Below are 18,545 nucleotides of genomic sequence, written 5' to 3'. Positions count from 1 at the left end.
AGGTGTGTGGTTACAGCAATTGCGCAGGGTTGGTGTGGCCTGTGGTGGTGGTGGGGCCCAATGTGATGTCTTTTCATGGGGCCCAAAATCCCTGGCGGCTCCCCTGGGGATGACCAGGGATGTTCTCTCAGTAAGTGTGTGAATTAGGCCATTTTCCAAAACTGCTAAGCATTCAAACTGTAACGAGTACTTTTGGGTGTCAGGGAAAATGTATGGGGGAAAAAGTTGTGAAAATAATAATAATACGGTACAGATACCCCCAAAAACTACTTAAGTAGTATTTTCAAGTATTTTTACTTAAGTACTTTACACCACTGCCTACAACAATCATTTATGGGCACGGTGTTACATCTTCCCACAACGAAACACTGTAGATGTCTAGGTGCCAGGGACTTTCATAGTAGTGACAGGTGACGCGACGTGAACAGAGTGCTATGATTTTCGTTACGCGTCTGCGCGCGTCCTGCATCAGCGCCACATAACAATCAGGTGATAAATGCAACTTTTAAGAACAGCTATGGTTTTGTTGTTACCGTACGAAGGCCGACAATGTGAGAAAATACACAACCAAACGTCAATGAGTAGGCCTACTGCTGAAACGAGACTATGAGCAAGACTCAATCATGAGTTCCTCTTTTCCCAAATCCGAATCCAGGACGTCCTTGCTGAAATCTTCCTCGGTAAGCGGTAGATCGACATACTTCCCTGAACGCACGACAGGAACCGACCGAAGTCATCATCATCGTCCAGCTGCAATTCAAGTGACAGCAAAGTCGCAGAGGAGTCATTCTTGTCCGCAGAGTGCGACGTTAGTGCGCGGAGACCCCTGTGACATCCTTCGCTACTCCGCAACGTTACCCAGAATAGGGAAACGATCCGAGCTAGTAAGAGCCAGCCCCACGCCTCGAACAGCCAGATACCCGCTGCCAACTTCCAGGATGACCCATCTGAGCAACATGGTTTGGGCCGAGGTGTGAGAAAACACTGCAAGTCATCCAAGCATCACCGACACCACCGGAAAACGACCCGGGACGACCCACCGCCTGCAAACCACCACAGCCACACTCAACCTACCCACTTGGACCCCAGAATACAGCCCCACTCTGATTGCAGAGATGACACCTCGCTATTTTTTGAGTCGAGGGACCATACAAGGCCAAGTTCGTCCACTAGCGGGAATGCCAGCATGCCTTTCCCAGCTTTCTCATCGCCTATCCCCGTGTCCAGCCGATCCTCTCACCGGAAGGTCCAGTGCGGCATCCTTTGAATCCGACTTCAATTTGCGCCCAATTCTCGGCTCGGTTTTTGGGCAGGTAAGGCCCAATTAAAAGTATTTCTTAATTATGAAAAATAATGATTAACAATGAATCACTGATTTATAAGGATACGCTTCTTCAAATAGCTTGGTCATTATGATTAAACATATTACATTGTGGGCCTTACCACAATGCTATATTTCATCATCAAGGCCTATCTATACCTGTAATCTATTCCTTAAGAGGAAGTAATATGTCTACCTTTATCAGGTTATTGATCTCAGATAGTCTGAATGTAATTGATAGTGCATGAAAACTAATATTTGAGGGTCACAATTAACATATTGTAGCGGAATCTTACAGCTATTTAACATGCCTCACGAGCCTAGTAATTAAATTACATTAATAATGGCTGAGCTTGTCTGTGAAAGTGCAGAGGGCTTCAGTGAGTCCTCTTATCAGAGCTCCTCTGTCAGGGAACCATTAATAGGAAACCATATAGGCTATCCTCATTGTAAGTTTCACATCAAGTCATCCCGAAAAGCAATGCACACATTTGGAGGGCACACATTAACTATACATATCAGATTTTTCTGGCATTGTAATAAATTCACAGCTACACACATTGCTGTATAAAGCCATGTCTGGATTGATGGTTTCTCAGCATGGATGTATAATACATTCTGAAAGTATTCAGAACTTTTTCCACATTTTGTTATGTTACAGCTTTATTCTAAAATGGATTAAATAATTAAAAAAATATATATTTAAAAATCGATCTACACACAATAGCCCATAATGACAAAGTGAATACAGGTTTTCAGAAAAATTTACAAATGTATAGAATGTTTTAAAAAACAGACCCTGTACTTATGAGACTCGAAATTGAGCTCAGGTGTATCCTGTTTCATTGATCATCATGTTTCTACAAATTGATTAGAGTGCACCTGTGGTAAATTCAATTGATTGGACATGATTTGTAAAGGCACATGCCTGTCTCTATGAGGTCCCACAGTTGACAGTGCACGTCAGAGAAAAAACCAAGCCATGAGGTCGAAGGAATTGTCCATAGAGCTCAGAGACAGGATTGTGTCGAGGCACACATCTGGGGAATGGTACCTGCAGAATTGAAGGTCCCCAAGAACACAGTGGCTTCCATTATTCTTAAATGGAAACAATTTGGAACCACCAAGACTCTTCCTAGAGCTGGCCGCCTGGCCAAACTGAGCAATCGGGAGAGAAGGGCCTTGGTCAGGAAGGTGACCAAGAACCCAATGGTCACCCTGACTGGGCTCCAGAGTTCCTCTGTGGAGATGGAAGAACCTTTCAGAAGGAGAACCATCTCTGCAGCACTCCACCAATCAGGCCTTTATGGTAGAGTGTCCAGATGGAAGCCACTCCTCAGTAAAAGGCACATGACAGCCTGCTTGAAGCCACTCCTCAGTAAAAGGCACATGACAGCCTGCTTGAAGTTTGTCAAAAGGCACTTAGAGACTCTGACTATGAGAAACAAGATTCTCTGGTTTGATGAAACCAAGATGTAACTATTTGGCCTGAATGCCAAGCTGCACATCTGGAGGAAACCTGGCACCATCCCTACGATGAAGCATAGTGGTGGCAGCATCATGCTGTGTGGATGTTTTTCAGCGGCAGGGACTGGGAGACTAGTCAGGATTGAGGGAAAGATGAACAGAGCAGAGTACAGAGAGATCCTTGATGAAACCTGCTCCAGAGTACTCAGGACCTCAGACTGGAGGCGAAGGTTCACCTTCCAACAGGACAACGACACTAAGCACACAGCCCAGACAATGCAGGAGTGGTTTTGGGACAAGTCTCTGAATGTCCTTGAGTGACCCAGCCAGAGCCCGGACCTGATCAAACATCTCTGGAGAGACTTGAAAATAGCTATGCAGCAAGGTTCCCATCCATCCTGACAGAGCTTGAGAGGATCTGCAGAGAAGAATGTGAGAAACTCCCCAAATACAGGTGTGCCCAGCTTGTAGCGTCATTCCCAAGAAGACTCCAGGCTGTAAGCTCTGCCAATGGTGCTTCAACAACGTACTGAGTAAAGGGTCTGAATACTTATGTAAATGTGATATTTCAGTTTTCTATTTTGTATAAATTTGCAAACATTATAAAAAACGGTGTTTGCTTTGTCTAATGAGGGGGAAAAAACAGTTTAACCCATTTTAGAATAACGCTGTAATGTAACAAAAAATTGAAGGGGTCTGAATACTTTCAGAATGCACTGTACAGTAGGTCACATGGGAATTAAAGTCAGAGACAGCGGAGAGAGAGAGAGAGAGAGCAGAATGGTTCTGAAGTGTTAATTTGTATTAGACTGAAATCAATTCTATTTGCATATTCATATATACATTGATCAAAAATCTATGATGATATCTGTTTTGTATTTTACTCTTTGAAGGTAGCCTAGTCACTTTGAAGTATCTCGTCAAGATTAAAGGATCTTAGATGTTCCACACATCACTGCACCCAGAGCAGGTGTTTTCCAAACATGTGTCGGATGTGTTTTATAGATATTGTAATTATTGCCCAGAAATAAATAGCCAATTATTATTATTCATACACAGAGCTTAAACTACATAGTGACATAAGCCTTCACATAGTCGATTTACTAATGTTTAGATAGGCCTGTCTATAGAGCTTAAGGAAATGGTTTAGCAGGGTTGTTAAAGCACCTACATTCAGGCATGATCATTAAACTTTACACTGAGGCCACTCTGATAATGTACAGTATTCCTCAAAATAGAACATGCTGAGATCAGAAAACATTCCTATAGTGGGGAATGACTTGTGTCCCTGCTCCGTAAACATAATAATGTGCTTCTGCAGACTGGGGTCTTTAGTGTTCGTAAAGTGGAAGTTGGTACTGGTCTCTTAATGGGAGTGTGGCATCATGGAGTGGGCTCTTGACTTGTATAGTAATGGGGTGTTGTGATATGCTATTTCTCATGCTTTGGTTATCATTTCAATAAGTATCCTGCGGAATAGGTGCACTATAGTCAATTAGTTTCCTTTTTAATGTGTTTTCGCGGAGTGTTTGCATACTGAAGCTTTGGTGCTTCTAACAAGGAAGTCAGTGAGTCGGTATGACAACCCTCAGCTCAGCAGCCAATCTATGTTCTCTGTCATCTGGACTCCGAGTCAGTCAGGAAGTGTGTGCCAGTGAAACATGAGTTGAATATGAATCAGCTCTTTATGACACAGTAATTGAGAGGTAGTGAGACACAGGGAGAAGCGTAACACATGGACTATCAGATCCCCAAATAGCAGGTGTTATTTGGACACAATGTTTCTGAGACAAATAAAGCAAACATCTCCTTCTACTTATTCACTTTAAAAAAATAACAGACCATTAGAGAATGTTCTAAAATGAATGCAAAGCTACAATGCTCTCCCTGTTTCCCTCCCTCTCTCTTCTTCTGTGATGTTCTCTGTGAAATTACCTCCGTATATCTGTTAGGTTAGTGTGACCTAGTCATAGTCTACAGAGGGGAGGACATGGGAGGGGGAGAGGGGAGGAGAATGGAGGATAGATGGGGAAAATAGAGCCAGGTGACAGTTGAGCAGAAAAATGTATTAATCTCTGACCTGTACATTTACCATGAATTTAGAACAGGGGCATCATGCACCCCAAAATTCTGAATGAGAATATTGCAGTATTAATTTTTTCATCTCACTTTCTATCTATTAACTAAATATACTTTCCTGCAACCTGCCTCACCCAATGTGGTACGCATCTGCTATTTTTATTTTATTTTCCATCGGGAGCTAGGCAGCTAACTAGCTTCTAGTCTTTGTTAGCCACGGCTAGCGGTCTTCACCTTTAGGTCGGACACCGCCAGCTTTAGCTAGGACAATACAGGCCTGTCTTTACAGCACAATATCAACACCAAGCATATCGGACTGCTTCTCTCTACCACATCACCAGATTCCTGCCGCTCTGGATCATTAGACCGGATCATCGCAGCTAGCTGCTACCGAGTGGCTACTGTTAGCTAACGCCTCCCACATCAACACCTGTGACTGCTTTATGCCTCTCTCTAATGTCAATATGCCTTGTCTACTGCTGTCTCGGCTAGTTCGTATTGTTTTATTTCACTGTAGAGCCCTCAGTCCCGCTGACCTTGCCTTAGATAGCTCTTTTGTCCCACCCCCCACACATGTGGAGACCTTAACTGGTGCCACCAGAGATGAAATCTCTCGCATTGTCACTCAACGCCTAGGTTTACCTCCACTGTACTCACATCCTACTATACCCTTGTCTGTACATTATGCCCTGATTCTATTCTACCACTCCCAGATATCTGCTCCTTTTATTCTCTGTCCCCAATGCACGAGGTGACCAGTTCTTGTAGCCTTTAGCCGTACACTTATCCTACTCCTCCTCTGTTCCTCTGGTAATGTAGAGGTTAACCCCGGCCCTGCAGCCCCCAGCACCACACCTATTCTCCAGGTGCTATCATTTGTTGACTTCTGCAACGGTAAAAACCTTGGTTTCATGCAGGTTAACATCAGAAGCCTCCTCCCTAAGTTTGTTTTATTCACTGCTTTAGCACACTCCGCCAACCCTGATGTCCTAGCCGTGTCTGAATCCTGGCTTAGGAAGGCCACCAAAAATTCGGAAATTTCACAGCAACTTGCCCAAGCCTCCCCTGCTTCTCCTTCATCCAAATCCAGATAGCCGATGTTCTGACGGAGCTGCAAAATCTGGACCCCTACAAATCAGCCGGGCTAGACAATCTGGACCCTCTCTCTCTCTAAAATTATCTGCCGCAATTGTTGCAACCCCTATTACCAAGCTCTCTTTCGTTTTGTCTGAGATGCCTAAAGATTGGAAAGCTGCCGCAGTCATCCCCCTCTTCAAAGGGGGAGACACTCTAGACCCAATCTGTTAAAGACCTATATCCATTCTGCCCTGGCTTTCTAAAGTCTTCGAAAGCCAAGTTAACAAACAGATCACTGACCATTTTGAATCCCACCATACCTTCTCCGCAGTTTTCCGAGCTGGTCATGGGTGCACCTCAGCCATGCTCAAGGTTCTAAACGATATCATAACCGCCATCGATAAAAGACAGTACTGTGCAGCTGTCTTCATCGACCTGGCCAAGGCTTTCGACTCTGTCAATCACTGCATTCTTATCGGCAGACTCAACAGCCTTGGTTTCTCAAATAACTGCCTCGCCTGATTCACCAACTACTTCTCAGATATAGTTCAGTGTGTCAAATCGGAGGGCCTGTTGTCCGGACCTCTGGCAATCTCTATGGGAGTGCCACAGGGTTAAATTCTCAGACTCTTTTCTCTGTATATATCAATGATGTCGCTCTTGTTGCTGGTGATCCACCTCTACGCAGACGACACCATTCTGTATACTTCTGGCCATTCTTTGGGCACTGTATTAACAAACCTCCAGACAAGCTTCAATGCCATACAACACTCCTTCCGTGGCCTCCAACTGCTCTTAAATGCTAGTTAAACTAAATGCATGCTCTTTGACCGATCGCTGCCCGCCTTGCATCACTACTCTGGATGGTTCTGACTTAGGTATTTGTAGTTGTCCGCATATTCTAGGTATCTGGTTAGACTGTAAACTCTCCTTCCAGGCTCACATTAAGCATCTCCAATCCAAAATTAAATCTAGAATCGGCTGCCTATTTCACAACAAAGCCTCCTTCACTCATGCTGCTAAACATACTCTCGTAAAACTGACTATCCTACCGATCCTAGACTTCGGCGATGTCATTTACAAAATAGCCTCCAACACTCTACTCAGCAAATTATCACACTGCCATCCGTTTTGTCACCAAAGCCCCATATACTACCCACCACTGCGACCTGTATGCTCTCGTTGGCTGGCCCTCACTTCATATTAGTCACCAAACCCACTGGCTCCAGGTCATCTATAAGTCTTTGCTAGGTAAAGCCCTGCCTTATCTCAGCACACTGTTCACCAGGGCATGCCCACCCGTAGCACGCGCTCCAGCAGGTGTATTTCACTGGTCATCCCCAAAGCCAACTCCCCCTTTGGCCGCCTTTCCTTCCAGTTCTCTGCTGCCAATGACTGGAACGAATTGCAAAAAAATCACTGAAGCTGGAGACTTAATCTCCCTCACTAACTTTAAGCATCAGCTGTCAGAGCAGCTTACCGATCACTGTACTTGTACACAGCCCATCTGTAAATAGCCCACCCAACTACCTCATCCCCATGTTATTTATTTTTGCTCTTTTGCACCCCAGTATCTCTACTTGCACATCATCATCTGCACATCTATCATTCCAGTGGTAATGCTAAATTGTAATTATTTCACCACTATGGCCTATTTATTGCTTTACCTCCCTACTCTTACTACATTTGCACACGCTGTATCTAGATTTTTCTACTGTGTTATTGACTGTACGTTTGTTTATCCAATGTGTAACTCTGTTGTTTTTGTCACACTGCTTTGCTTTATCTTGGCCAGGTCACAGTTGTATATGAGAACTTCTTCTCAACTGGCCTACCTGCTTAAACAAAGGTGAAATAAAAACATTTAAAACATGGATAGCCTGAAATGGCATCTTGGTAGCTAGTCATGAGGTTGGGAACCTATCTGGTCTAGCTAAAGCCATCGTCATAACATTGCTAGGTGGCTAGTAGTATTACAGAGAAACAACAACAAAAATACACAGTACCAGTAGAAAGTTTGGACACAGCTACCCATTCTAGGGTTTTTCTTTATTTGTACTATTTTCTACATTGTAGAAATTACATTTGATAAAAGGTAGCAGCACAAGCTAAGGACTGATAATATTACAATATGACAGATGCAGTATGACATAATTAACAGGTCGAAGGCAGGGCCCTAAGCACATTGAACAGGTCATTCATATATATGTTTTTAATTATTTGACAGGGACAATGCACATCAATTAACATTTCTGCTGGATAGTTTTCAGCTGTAGTCCCTGGGCAAATAGATAAACATTTAGCGTCACAATTTTTCCCTAAGAAAATTAAATATATTCAAGAAATAAAGTCCCTAGATGGGCTAGCTAGAAGGAAGACGTTAAAAATAATTATAATAATAAATAATAATTCTGAAGAAACAAAATACAAACAATCAAATAGACAAATGTCAAATAGATATTATGCACTGCAGCCATTACAACATTTTTAAAGAAATTAGAGAATTACAGACAGGTGTCCATCTTTGGTTTTAGAAATGGGGGGACAATTTTTTATCCAGTCAGTTAAACACTCCAAACAGCCTATCTGACCACTCGGAATCGTCCGCATGGTTCTAAAGCACACCGTTGCCTCGTTTTGTATCACAATCCAATGATAAAACTGGGGGGAATGCAATTTCAGAATGTTGGGGGACATCTATCCCCCATCCCCAGTAAAAGTTGTGCCCCTGCCCTCACACACAATACAACTCACAACTGTACCTTTGTATTCATTCTGTCCCATAGCTGCTGACTGGCCACCCCTCATAGCCTGGTTCCTCTCTAGGTTTCTGGCCTTTTTAGGGAGTTTTTCCTAGCCACCGTGCTTCTACACCTACATTGCTTGCTGTTTGGGGTTTTAGGCTGGGTTTCTGTACAGCACTTTGTGACATCAGCTGATGTAAGAAGGGCTTTACAAATACGTTTGATTGAAATGTGATTACTATGGGTTTCTCAAAACCAATTTATGGTCAATCTGGTGTCTGCAGTGGCCAAACAACATTTACTACAATGCAGCTTCCGCAGAATTCGGAGCATACGTACTTCTTGCACTTTAGTTTCCCGGTGCTTGACATAGGAGCTCAGCCAAGAAATTATCATGTAAAAAGGCGGCACCATTTTCCCACCTGTATCTCCACCTCAACCCTTCATTTTTGGTCCCACAACTGCCTGTCTCCACTTCTTGTTTCAAGCTTCCCCTTTCATAGATGTGGTAAAGAGGTCAATGGAACTCAACCAAACCATTGTCAACCCCAATTCATGTTCAGGTCATCGTCATCATTCAACTGCATTACAGTTAAAAACTACTTTGACTACCACAACCAATTTCTGTATGGTACTGTAGCTATGCTACCAGTTTATATGAACGAGAGTTAGCATTTAGCAGTCACTTCATCTAAACCTGATAAGGGACAACTTCTAAATGTTATGCAGTGAAAACAGCTAAATAATGTATATCCAAATCGGATTCTAGTAACCACATTATGGGCTTGTTACAATACATCAGTCATGATGGATTTGACCAATATACACTTCGTTAAATCAGATTTGTTTAATGTGTGCTAATCCAGCGTCCATCTATCCCAATAACCTCCCAGTTCTCTCAGGAGTTAAAACACATTTTTGTGTCTTTGAAATCCCTACATTAAATCACTACATGAGGTACCACAAAGATGTTTATATTTGCGAACTTATTCTGATAGCCTTTCGTCAAAGTGTTCCATGTTTGTTGTGAAGGAACTTGTCAAGGAAGTGTTTATACAGAATGTACCTCCCCCACCTACCGTCAACCAATCATGTCAATGTGGAGCTATACGGAGAAATGCGGAGTCCTCCGCATTGCCGGATCAAGCTTAAATCACGTTTAACTGCTCTCCATATACCCAAACCCCACTTGCCCCCCTAGAAAACTGGTCCATGAAGACAAGAGACAGTACAGAGTGGTGCAGTTCTGCGAGGAAAGAGGCTTTGCCCTTACAGGGCCTTTCAGGAGCCCCTCATGGCCCTAGCACAAAACTGTGCTCTCATTCACAACATTATGGGACCACCTGCATCTTCCTGCGCAATGACCTGGATAATAGTAAGTCTCGACACACAAACCCATATATTTTTGTATCCGTGTGTGTAAATGCAATCAGACATTTTAACACATCCATTTGGCAAGTCTGTCTATAATTCTATCATCCTGATTCCTGCTTACAACCAAAAACTAAAGCAGGAAGTACATGTGACTCAATACGGACGTGGTCAGATGACACAGATGCTGAGCTACAGGACTGTTTTGCTAGCACAGACTGGAATATGTTCCGGGATTCAGCCGATGGCATTGAGGAGTATACCACATCAGTCACCAGCTTTATCAATAAGTGCATCGATGACGTCATCCCCACAGTGAATGTACGTACATATTCCAACCAGAAGCCATGGATTACAGGTAACACCCGCACTGAGCTACAGTCTAGAGCTGCTGCTTTCAAGGAGCTGGACACTAATCCAGACACTTAAGAAATCCCCTGACAACCGTCAAACAGGCAAAGCATCAATATTGTTTAAGATTGAATCCTACTACACCGGCTCTGATGCGAATCAGATGTGGCAGGGCTTGCAAATTATTAAGGATTACAAAGCGAAGCCCAGCTGTGAGCTGCCCAGAGACATGAACCTACCAGACAAGCTAAATTACTTCAATGCACGCTTCGAGGCAAGCAACACTGAAGCATGCATGAGAGAACAAACTGTTCCGGAGAACTGTGTGATCACGCTCTCCTGACCAACTGGCAAGTATCTTCGCTGACATTTTCAGCCTCTTCCTGACCGTATGTAATACCTACATGTTTCAAGCAGACCACCATAGTTCCTGTGCCCAAGAACACCAAGGTGACCTGCCTAATTGACTACTGACCCATAGTACTCACGTCTGTAGTCATGAAGTGATTTGAAAGGCTGGTCATGGCTCACATCAACACTTATCATCCCAGAAACCCTAGACCCAGTCCAATTCACATACCGCCCCAACAGATCCACAGATGGCGCAATCTCTATTGCACTCCACACTGCCCTTTCCCATCTGGACAAAAGGAACACCTACATGAGAATGCTGTTCATTGACTACAGCTCAACAACATATTGCCCTCAAAGCTCATTACTAAGCTAAGGACCCGTGGACTAAAAACCTCCCTCTGCAACTGGATCCTGGACTTCCAGACGGACCGTCCCCAGTTGGTAAGGGTAAGCAACAACACATCTACCACGGGGGCCCCTCGGGTGCATGCTTAGTCCCCCCCTGTACTCACTGTTCACCCACGACTACGTGGCCATCATTAAGTTTGCCGACTACAAAACGGTGCTAGGCCTGATCACCGACAGCCTATAGGGAGGAGGTCAGAGACGTGGCAGTGTGGTTCCAAGACAACAACCTCTCCCTCAACGTGAGCAAGACAAAGGAGCTGATTGTGGACTACAGGAAAAGGAGGGCCAAGCATGCCCCCATTTACATCGATGGAGCTATAGTGGAGCGGGTTGAGCGCTTCAAGTTCCTTGGTGTCCACATCACCAACAAACTATCATAGTCCAAACACACCAAGACAGTCGTGAAGAGGGCACGACAATGCCTATAGTGCATTCGTAAAGTATTCAGACCCCTTGACTTTTTCCACATTTCCCTCATCAATCTACACCCCCATAATGACAATGCAAAAACTGAAATATCACATTAACATAACTATTCAGACTAGAGGTCGACCGATTAAATCGGAATGGTCGATTAATTAGGGCCGATTTCAAGTTTTCATAACAGTCGGAAATCGGTCTTTTTGGGCGCCGTTTTGCCGATTTAAAAATTAAAATAAGAATTACACCTTTATTTAATCTTTATTTAACTAGGCAAGTCAGTTAAGAACACATTCTTATTTTCAATGACGGCCTAGGAACGGTGGGTTAACTGCCTCGTTCAGGGGCAGAAAGACAGATTTTCACCTTGTCAGCTCGGGGTATCCAGTCTTGCAACCTTACAGTTAACTAGTCCAACGCAATAACGACCTGCCTCTCTCTCGTTGCACTCCACAAGGAGACTGCCTGTTACGCAAATGCAGTAAGCCAAGGTAAGTTGCTAGCTAGCATTAAACTTATCTTATAAAAAACAATCAATCATAATCACTAGTTAACTACACATGGTTGATATTACTAGATATTATCGAGTGTGTCCTGTGTTGCATATAATCTGACTCTGCATACAAGCATACAAGTATCTGACTGAGCGGTGGTAGGCAGAAGCAGGCGCGTAAACATTAATTCAAACAGCACTTTCGTGCGTTTTGCCAGCAGCTCTACCTTGTGCGTCAAGCATTGCGCTGTTTATGACTTCAAACCTATCAACTCCCGAGACGAGGCTGGTGTAACCGATGTGAAATGGCTGGCTAGTTAGCGCTCGCTAATAGCGTTTCAAACTTCACTCGCTCTGAGCCTTGGGGTGGTTGTTCCCCTTGCTCTGCATGGGTAACGCTGCGGGTGGAGCGAGGAGAGGGACGGAAGCTATACTGTTACACTGGCAATACTAAAGTGCCTATAAGAACATCCAATAGTCAAAGGTTAATGAAATACAAATGGTATAGAGGGAAATAGTCCTATAATAACTACAACCTAAAACTTCTTACCTGGGAATATTGAAGACTCATGTTAAAAGGAACCACCAGCTTTCATATGTTCTCATGTTCTGGGCAAGGAACTGAAACGTTAGCTTTCTTACATAGCACATATTGCACTTTTACGTTCTTCTCCAACACTTTGTTTTTGCATTATTTAAACCAAATTGAACACGTTTCATTATCTACTTGAGGCTAAATTGATTTTATTGATGTATTAAATTAAGTTAAAATAAGTGTTAATTCAGTATTGGTGTAATTGTCATTATTACAAAAAAAAATTATAAGAATAATCGGCCGATTTAAATCGGTATCGGCTTTTTTGGTCCTCCAATAATCGGTATCGCCGTTGAAAAATCATAATCGGTCGACCTCTAACTCAGACCCTTTACTCAGTGCTTTGTTGAAGCACCTTTGGCAGCGATTACAGCCTCGCATCTTCTTGGGTATGACGCTAAAAGCTTGGCATACCTGTATTTGGGAAGTTTCTCCCATTCTTCTCTGCAGATCCTCTCAAACTCTGTCAGGTTGGATGGGGAGTGTCGCTGCACAGCTATTTTCAGGTCTCCAGAGATGTTAGATCGGGTTCAGGTCCGGGCTCTGGCTGGGACACTAAAGGACATTCAAAAACACGTCCCAAAGCCACTCCTGCATTGTCTTGGCTGTGTGCTAAGGGTTGTTGTTCTGTTGGAAGGTGAACTTTCGCCACAGTCTAAGGTCCTGCGCTCTCTGGAGCAGGTTTGCACCATTCATCTTTCCTTTGATCCTGACTAGTCTCCCAGTCACTGCTGCTGAAAAACATCCCCACAGCATGATGCTGCCACCACCATGCTTCACTATAGGGTGATGAGCGGTGCCTGGTTTCCTCCAGACATGACGCTTGGCATTCATGCCAAAGAGTTCAATCTTGTTTTCATCAGACCAGAGAATCTTGTTTCTCATAGTCTGAGAGGCCTTTAGGTGCCTTTTGGCCGACTGTCATGTGCCTTACTGAGGAGTGGCTTTCGTTTGGCCACTCTACCATAAAGGCCTGATTGGTGGAGTGCTGCAGAGATGGTTGTCCTTCTGGAAGGTTCTCCCATGTCCATGGAGGAGCTCTGTTAGAGTGACCATTGGGTTCTTGGTCACCTCCCCTGTCTATGGCACTTCTCCCCCGCTTGCTCAGTTTGGCCGGGCAGCCAGCTCTAGGATGAGTCTTGGTGGTTCCAAACTTCTTCCATTTAAGAATGATGGGTGCCACTGTGTTCTTGGGGACCTCCAATGCTGCAGAAATGTTTTGGTAACCTTCCCCAGATCTGTGCTTTGCCACAATCCTGTCTTGACCTCCTGGCTTGGTTTTTGCTCTGACATGCACTTACAACTGTTCGACCTTATATAGACAGGTGTGTGTACCTTTCCAATGTCCAATTAATCTATTTTACCACAGGTGGACTACAAGTTGTAGTAACATCGCAAGGAGGATCAATGGAAACAGGATGTACCTGAGCTTAATTTCGAGTCTCATAGCAAAGGGTCTGAATTCTTATGTAAATAAGGTATTTCTGTTTTCGCTTTGTCATGTGTAGATTAGTGAGAGGAAAAAATAACGTCATCCATTTTACAATAAAGCTGTAACTGTGGAAAAGGGGAAGGGGTCGGAATTCTTTCCGAATGCACTGTATTCCCTCTCCGGAGACTGAAAGGATTTGGCAATGTTCCTCAGATCCTCAAAAAGTTCTACGGCTGCACCATCGAGAGCATCGTGACTGGTTGCATCACTGCCTGGTATGGCAACTGCTTGGCATCCAACTGCAAGGCACTACAGAGGATAGTGTGTACGGCCCAGTACATCACTGGGGCCAAGCTTACTGCAATCCGGACCTCCATACCAAGCGGCGTCAAAGGCCCTAAAAATTGTCAAAGACACTAGCCACCCAAGTCATAGGCTATTTTCTCTGCTACCGCACGGCAAGCAGTACCGGAGCGCCACGGCTATGTCCAAAAGGCTCCTTCACAGTGTAACGGTTGTCTGTGGTGGAAGAAGGTGAAGACCAATGCGCAGCGTGGTAAGTATTCATGTTCTTTAATAGAACTCAGAACACTAAATACAAAACCAACAAGAGAACGAAATGAAACTGAAACAGTTCTGTCTGGTACAGATACGAAACAGAAAATAATCACCCACAACTCAAGGGTGAAAAACAGGCTGCCTAAGTATGGTTCTCAATCAGGGACAACGATTGACAGCTGCCTCTGATTGAGAACCATACCAGGCCAAACACAGAAATACCAAATCATAGAAAAAAGAACAGACTGCCCACCCAACTCACGCCCTGACCATACTGAAACAAAGACATCACAAAGGAACTAAGGTCAGAACGTGACACACAGCTTCTACCCCCAAGCCATACGACTGCTGAACAGTTAATCAAATGGCTACGCGGACTATTTGCATTGACCCCCCTGTTTTACGCTGCTGCTACTCGCTGTTTATTACCTATGCGTAGTCACTTTACCCCTACCCACATGTACATATGACCTCAATTACCTCGACTGACCCGTACCCTGGCATATTGACTCGGTACCGGTACCCCCTGTATATAGCCTCGTGATTGTTTAATTGTGCTACTTTTTTTACTTTAATATTTAGTATTTTCTTACTCTGCATTGTTTGTTATTAAGGGCTTGTAAGTAAGCATTTCATGGTAAAGGTTGTATTTGGTGTATATGACAAATCAAATTTGATTTGATGTGTGGCATGTGTGTGTACGAATATGCTGATGAGACAATAAACATGGCCTTATCCGGGGCTGCACACGCCATGTTCAACACACTTTGTTTTACATTTTATGTTTGTTGTGAATGACGTCAAAGGAAACACCTGCGGTCTGTGTGATTTAGGTTATTGGCGAAGACTTAGTTGTGGCTCCTGATGGCTGCTTGATGTTTAGCCAACAGTATCTCTTCGGGCCTCTCTGTTTTCTGTGTGAATGGTTCTGGTCAGACAGTTCTTTGGGCCTGACATCAGAGTTGATGCTGTGTTTACACTTCTCTCTGCTTCTGCAGGTTAGCCCCTAAGGGTTCTGGGATATGTCTCTCTCCCTCTCTGTCCTCTGTATCCTTTAAAGGTTGCCTTCATTGCAAGCTAGACCTTACAAAAGAACACAGCTACATTCTTTTGCAGAATGAAAGACTGGCGTTTCCCGGCTGTGCTGTGTGTCTGACGCAGGGAGCAGTCTGAACGGGTGTCATTAGATGTTTGAAAACATTCCAGTGACTTCATTCTTTACCATATTGCTATTGACTCGAGTTGCATCAGAATAAATTATCATGGAGCAGACCGCTGATTTACCTTTCAAAGTCACTTTGTTCCTGGCATTGTTAACATCAGATAGTGTAAGAATATAATAGGAACGACTTTTGTTATTGTCACTAAATGACTTATTCATGATGTTGATTTTTATTAATTGTTAATTTTATTTCCAATTCTGATTACACTGAGACTGTCTTCTTTGCCCTAATAGGACAGAAAGTTGAGGCCAGAGGAGATTGATGGTAAGTGTTTTTTCATGTTTCATGGTAGTGGCAGTAGTACAGTCGTTTTCAGATCACTCCAGAGTAATCTTCCTCTGTATTCTCTCTGCAGAGTTGCGGGATGCTTTTAAGGAGTTTGATAAGAACAAAGACGGTTTCATCAGCTGTAAAGACCTGGGAAACTGCATGAGATCCATGGGATACATGCCTACCGTAATGGAGTTGATAGAACTGAGCCAACAGATCAACATGAATTGTAAGAGTGTGAAAGTATGTGGACACTTGCTCGTCGAACATCTCATTCCAACATCATGGGCATTAATATGGATTTGGTACCCCCTCCACTCTTCTGGGAAGGCTTTCCACTAGATGTTGAAACATTGCTGCAGGGACTTGCTTCCATTCAGCCATGAGCATTAGTGGGGACGGGCCTTCCAATTCATCCCAAAGGTGTTTGATGGTGTTGAGATCAGGGCTCTGTGCAGGCCAGTCAAGTTCTTCCACACCGATCTTGACAAACCATTTATGTATGGACCTTGCTTTGTGCATGGGGGCATTGTAATGCTGAAACAGGAAAGGGCCTTCCCCAAACTGTTGCTACAAAGTTGGAAGCACAGAATCATCTAAAATGTCATTGTATGCTGTAGTGTTAAGATTTCCCTTCACTGGAACTAAGGGGCCAAGCTCGAACAATGAAAAACAGACCCAGACCATTATTCCTTCTCCACCAAACTTTACAGTTGGCACTATGCATTGGGGCATATAGCGTTCTCCTGGCGTCCGCCAAACACAGATTCATCCGTACTGCCAGATGGTGAAGCGTGATTAATCACTCCAGAGAACGCATTTCCACTGCTCAAGTGTCCAATGGCGACAAACTTTACACCACTCCAACCGACGCTTGGTGATCTTAGGCTTGTGTGTGGCTGCTCAGCCATGGAAACCCATTTCATGAAGCTCCAGATGAACAGTGCTTGTGCTGACGTTGCTTCCAGAGGCAGTTTGGAACATGGTAGTGAGTGTTGCAACCGAGGACAGGCGATTTCTACGTGCTTCAGCACTCAGCGGCTGAGCCGTTGTTGCTCCTAGACGTTTTCACTTCATAATAACAGCACTTAAAGTTGACCGGGGCAGCTCTAGCAGGGTAGAAATTTGACAAACTGACTTATTGGAAAGGTAGCATCCTATGACGGTGCCACTTTGAAAGTCACTGAGCTCTTCAGTAAGGCCATTCTACTGCCAATGTTTAGCTATGGAGATTGCATGGCTGTGTGCTTGATTTTATACACCTGTCAGCAACCGGTGTGGCTGAAATAGCCAAATCCACTCATTTGAAGGGATGTCCACATAGTCTTGTATATATAGTGTATTTGCCGGACAGGTACATTACACCATGGTTTGCTAATTCCCTCCTAACTTCTTCTTTCTCACTCGTTTCTTCTCTTTTTGTAAAGTGGGAGGTCATGTTGATTTTGAGGATTTTGTGGAGTTGATGGGCCCCAAACTTCTCGCTGAAACTGCAGATATGATTGGTGTGAAAGAACTAAGAGATGCCTTCAAAGAGGTGAGAAACCGGATTGGCAGAGAGAGAGAGTGAGGAGAGGATGATACGGAGAAAAGTAGTTATGTTGTCTCTCTCTCTCTCTAATATTTCAGGCTCTGGATTATGAATGTGATCGTTTGTTTTTTCCTCTTGAAGTTTGACACCAATGGTGATGGAGCGATAAGCACATCTGAGCTGAGAGAAGCCATGAGGAAGTTGCTGGGACAACAGGTGAGGTTACAGAATCAAGTTTGTCAGAGTAGCTTAATCAATGTAAGCATCACTACTAAAAACGGTTTGTTTTTGCACAGACTTGTTCCTCCTATGTTACTGGACTGTAGGTTGGCCACAGGGACATAGAGGATATCCTGAGGGACATTTACTTGAATGGTGATGGGCATGTTGACTTTGAAGGTAAGCTGATGCAGATCTTTATCTATACCAGCATAATAATAAAATCACAGATAATATTGTAATAGCTAGAGACTTTGCTACTTATGCTGTATGCAAGGTAGTCGCTTATCTGCTGGGACAGGAGTGCTTCATGAATGCTTGATGTCGACTGGTCTTCCTTACTCTTCGCTCTCATTATATTTCCTTCCTTTTATCCACTTTCTGGCAAAGCTTCAAATAGCTTTGATATTTGCAAACTGTGTTTCAACCATGTAAGGAAAGTGTGGTCTCCTCCATCATAAACAACTATGGGTCAAATCACTGTGAGTCAAATATAGACATATGATACTGTCAACTCCCACACAGAGCAAAAATATGCATATTTTACCACACACACACTGTCTGAACTTCTAATCTTTGACAGATCTTATCCTCTCTTTTCACAGAGTTTGTACAAATGATGTTCCGCTGAG

General features: G+C 43.7%; 1 protein-coding gene and 1 pseudogene across 1 annotated transcript; both read left to right on the top strand.

The window, feature by feature from the left end:
• Positions 1-455: 455 nt before the first annotated feature.
• LOC135574796 (uncharacterized) lies at positions 456-11,552 on the top strand (annotated as a pseudogene).
• A 3,104-nt stretch (positions 11,553-14,656) lies between these two features.
• LOC115140670 (calcium-binding protein 1-like) lies at positions 14,657-17,916 on the top strand (the record flags this gene model as incomplete). Its single annotated transcript, XM_065026997.1, has 5 exons — positions 14,657-14,668; positions 16,127-16,157; positions 16,249-16,392; positions 17,591-17,700; positions 17,836-17,916. Coding segments are annotated over exons 1-5 (378 nt in total), but the record flags the coding sequence as incomplete, so codon positions are not given.
• Positions 17,917-18,545: the final 629 nt, after the last annotated feature.

This window comes from Oncorhynchus nerka, linkage group LG13 (genome assembly GCF_034236695.1).
Source record: "Oncorhynchus nerka isolate Pitt River linkage group LG13, Oner_Uvic_2.0, whole genome shotgun sequence".
NCBI lineage: Eukaryota > Metazoa > Chordata > Actinopteri > Salmoniformes > Salmonidae > Oncorhynchus > Oncorhynchus nerka.
Note: the sequence above shows the minus strand (reverse complement) of the source record. Positions and strands in the feature narration are given on the sequence as shown.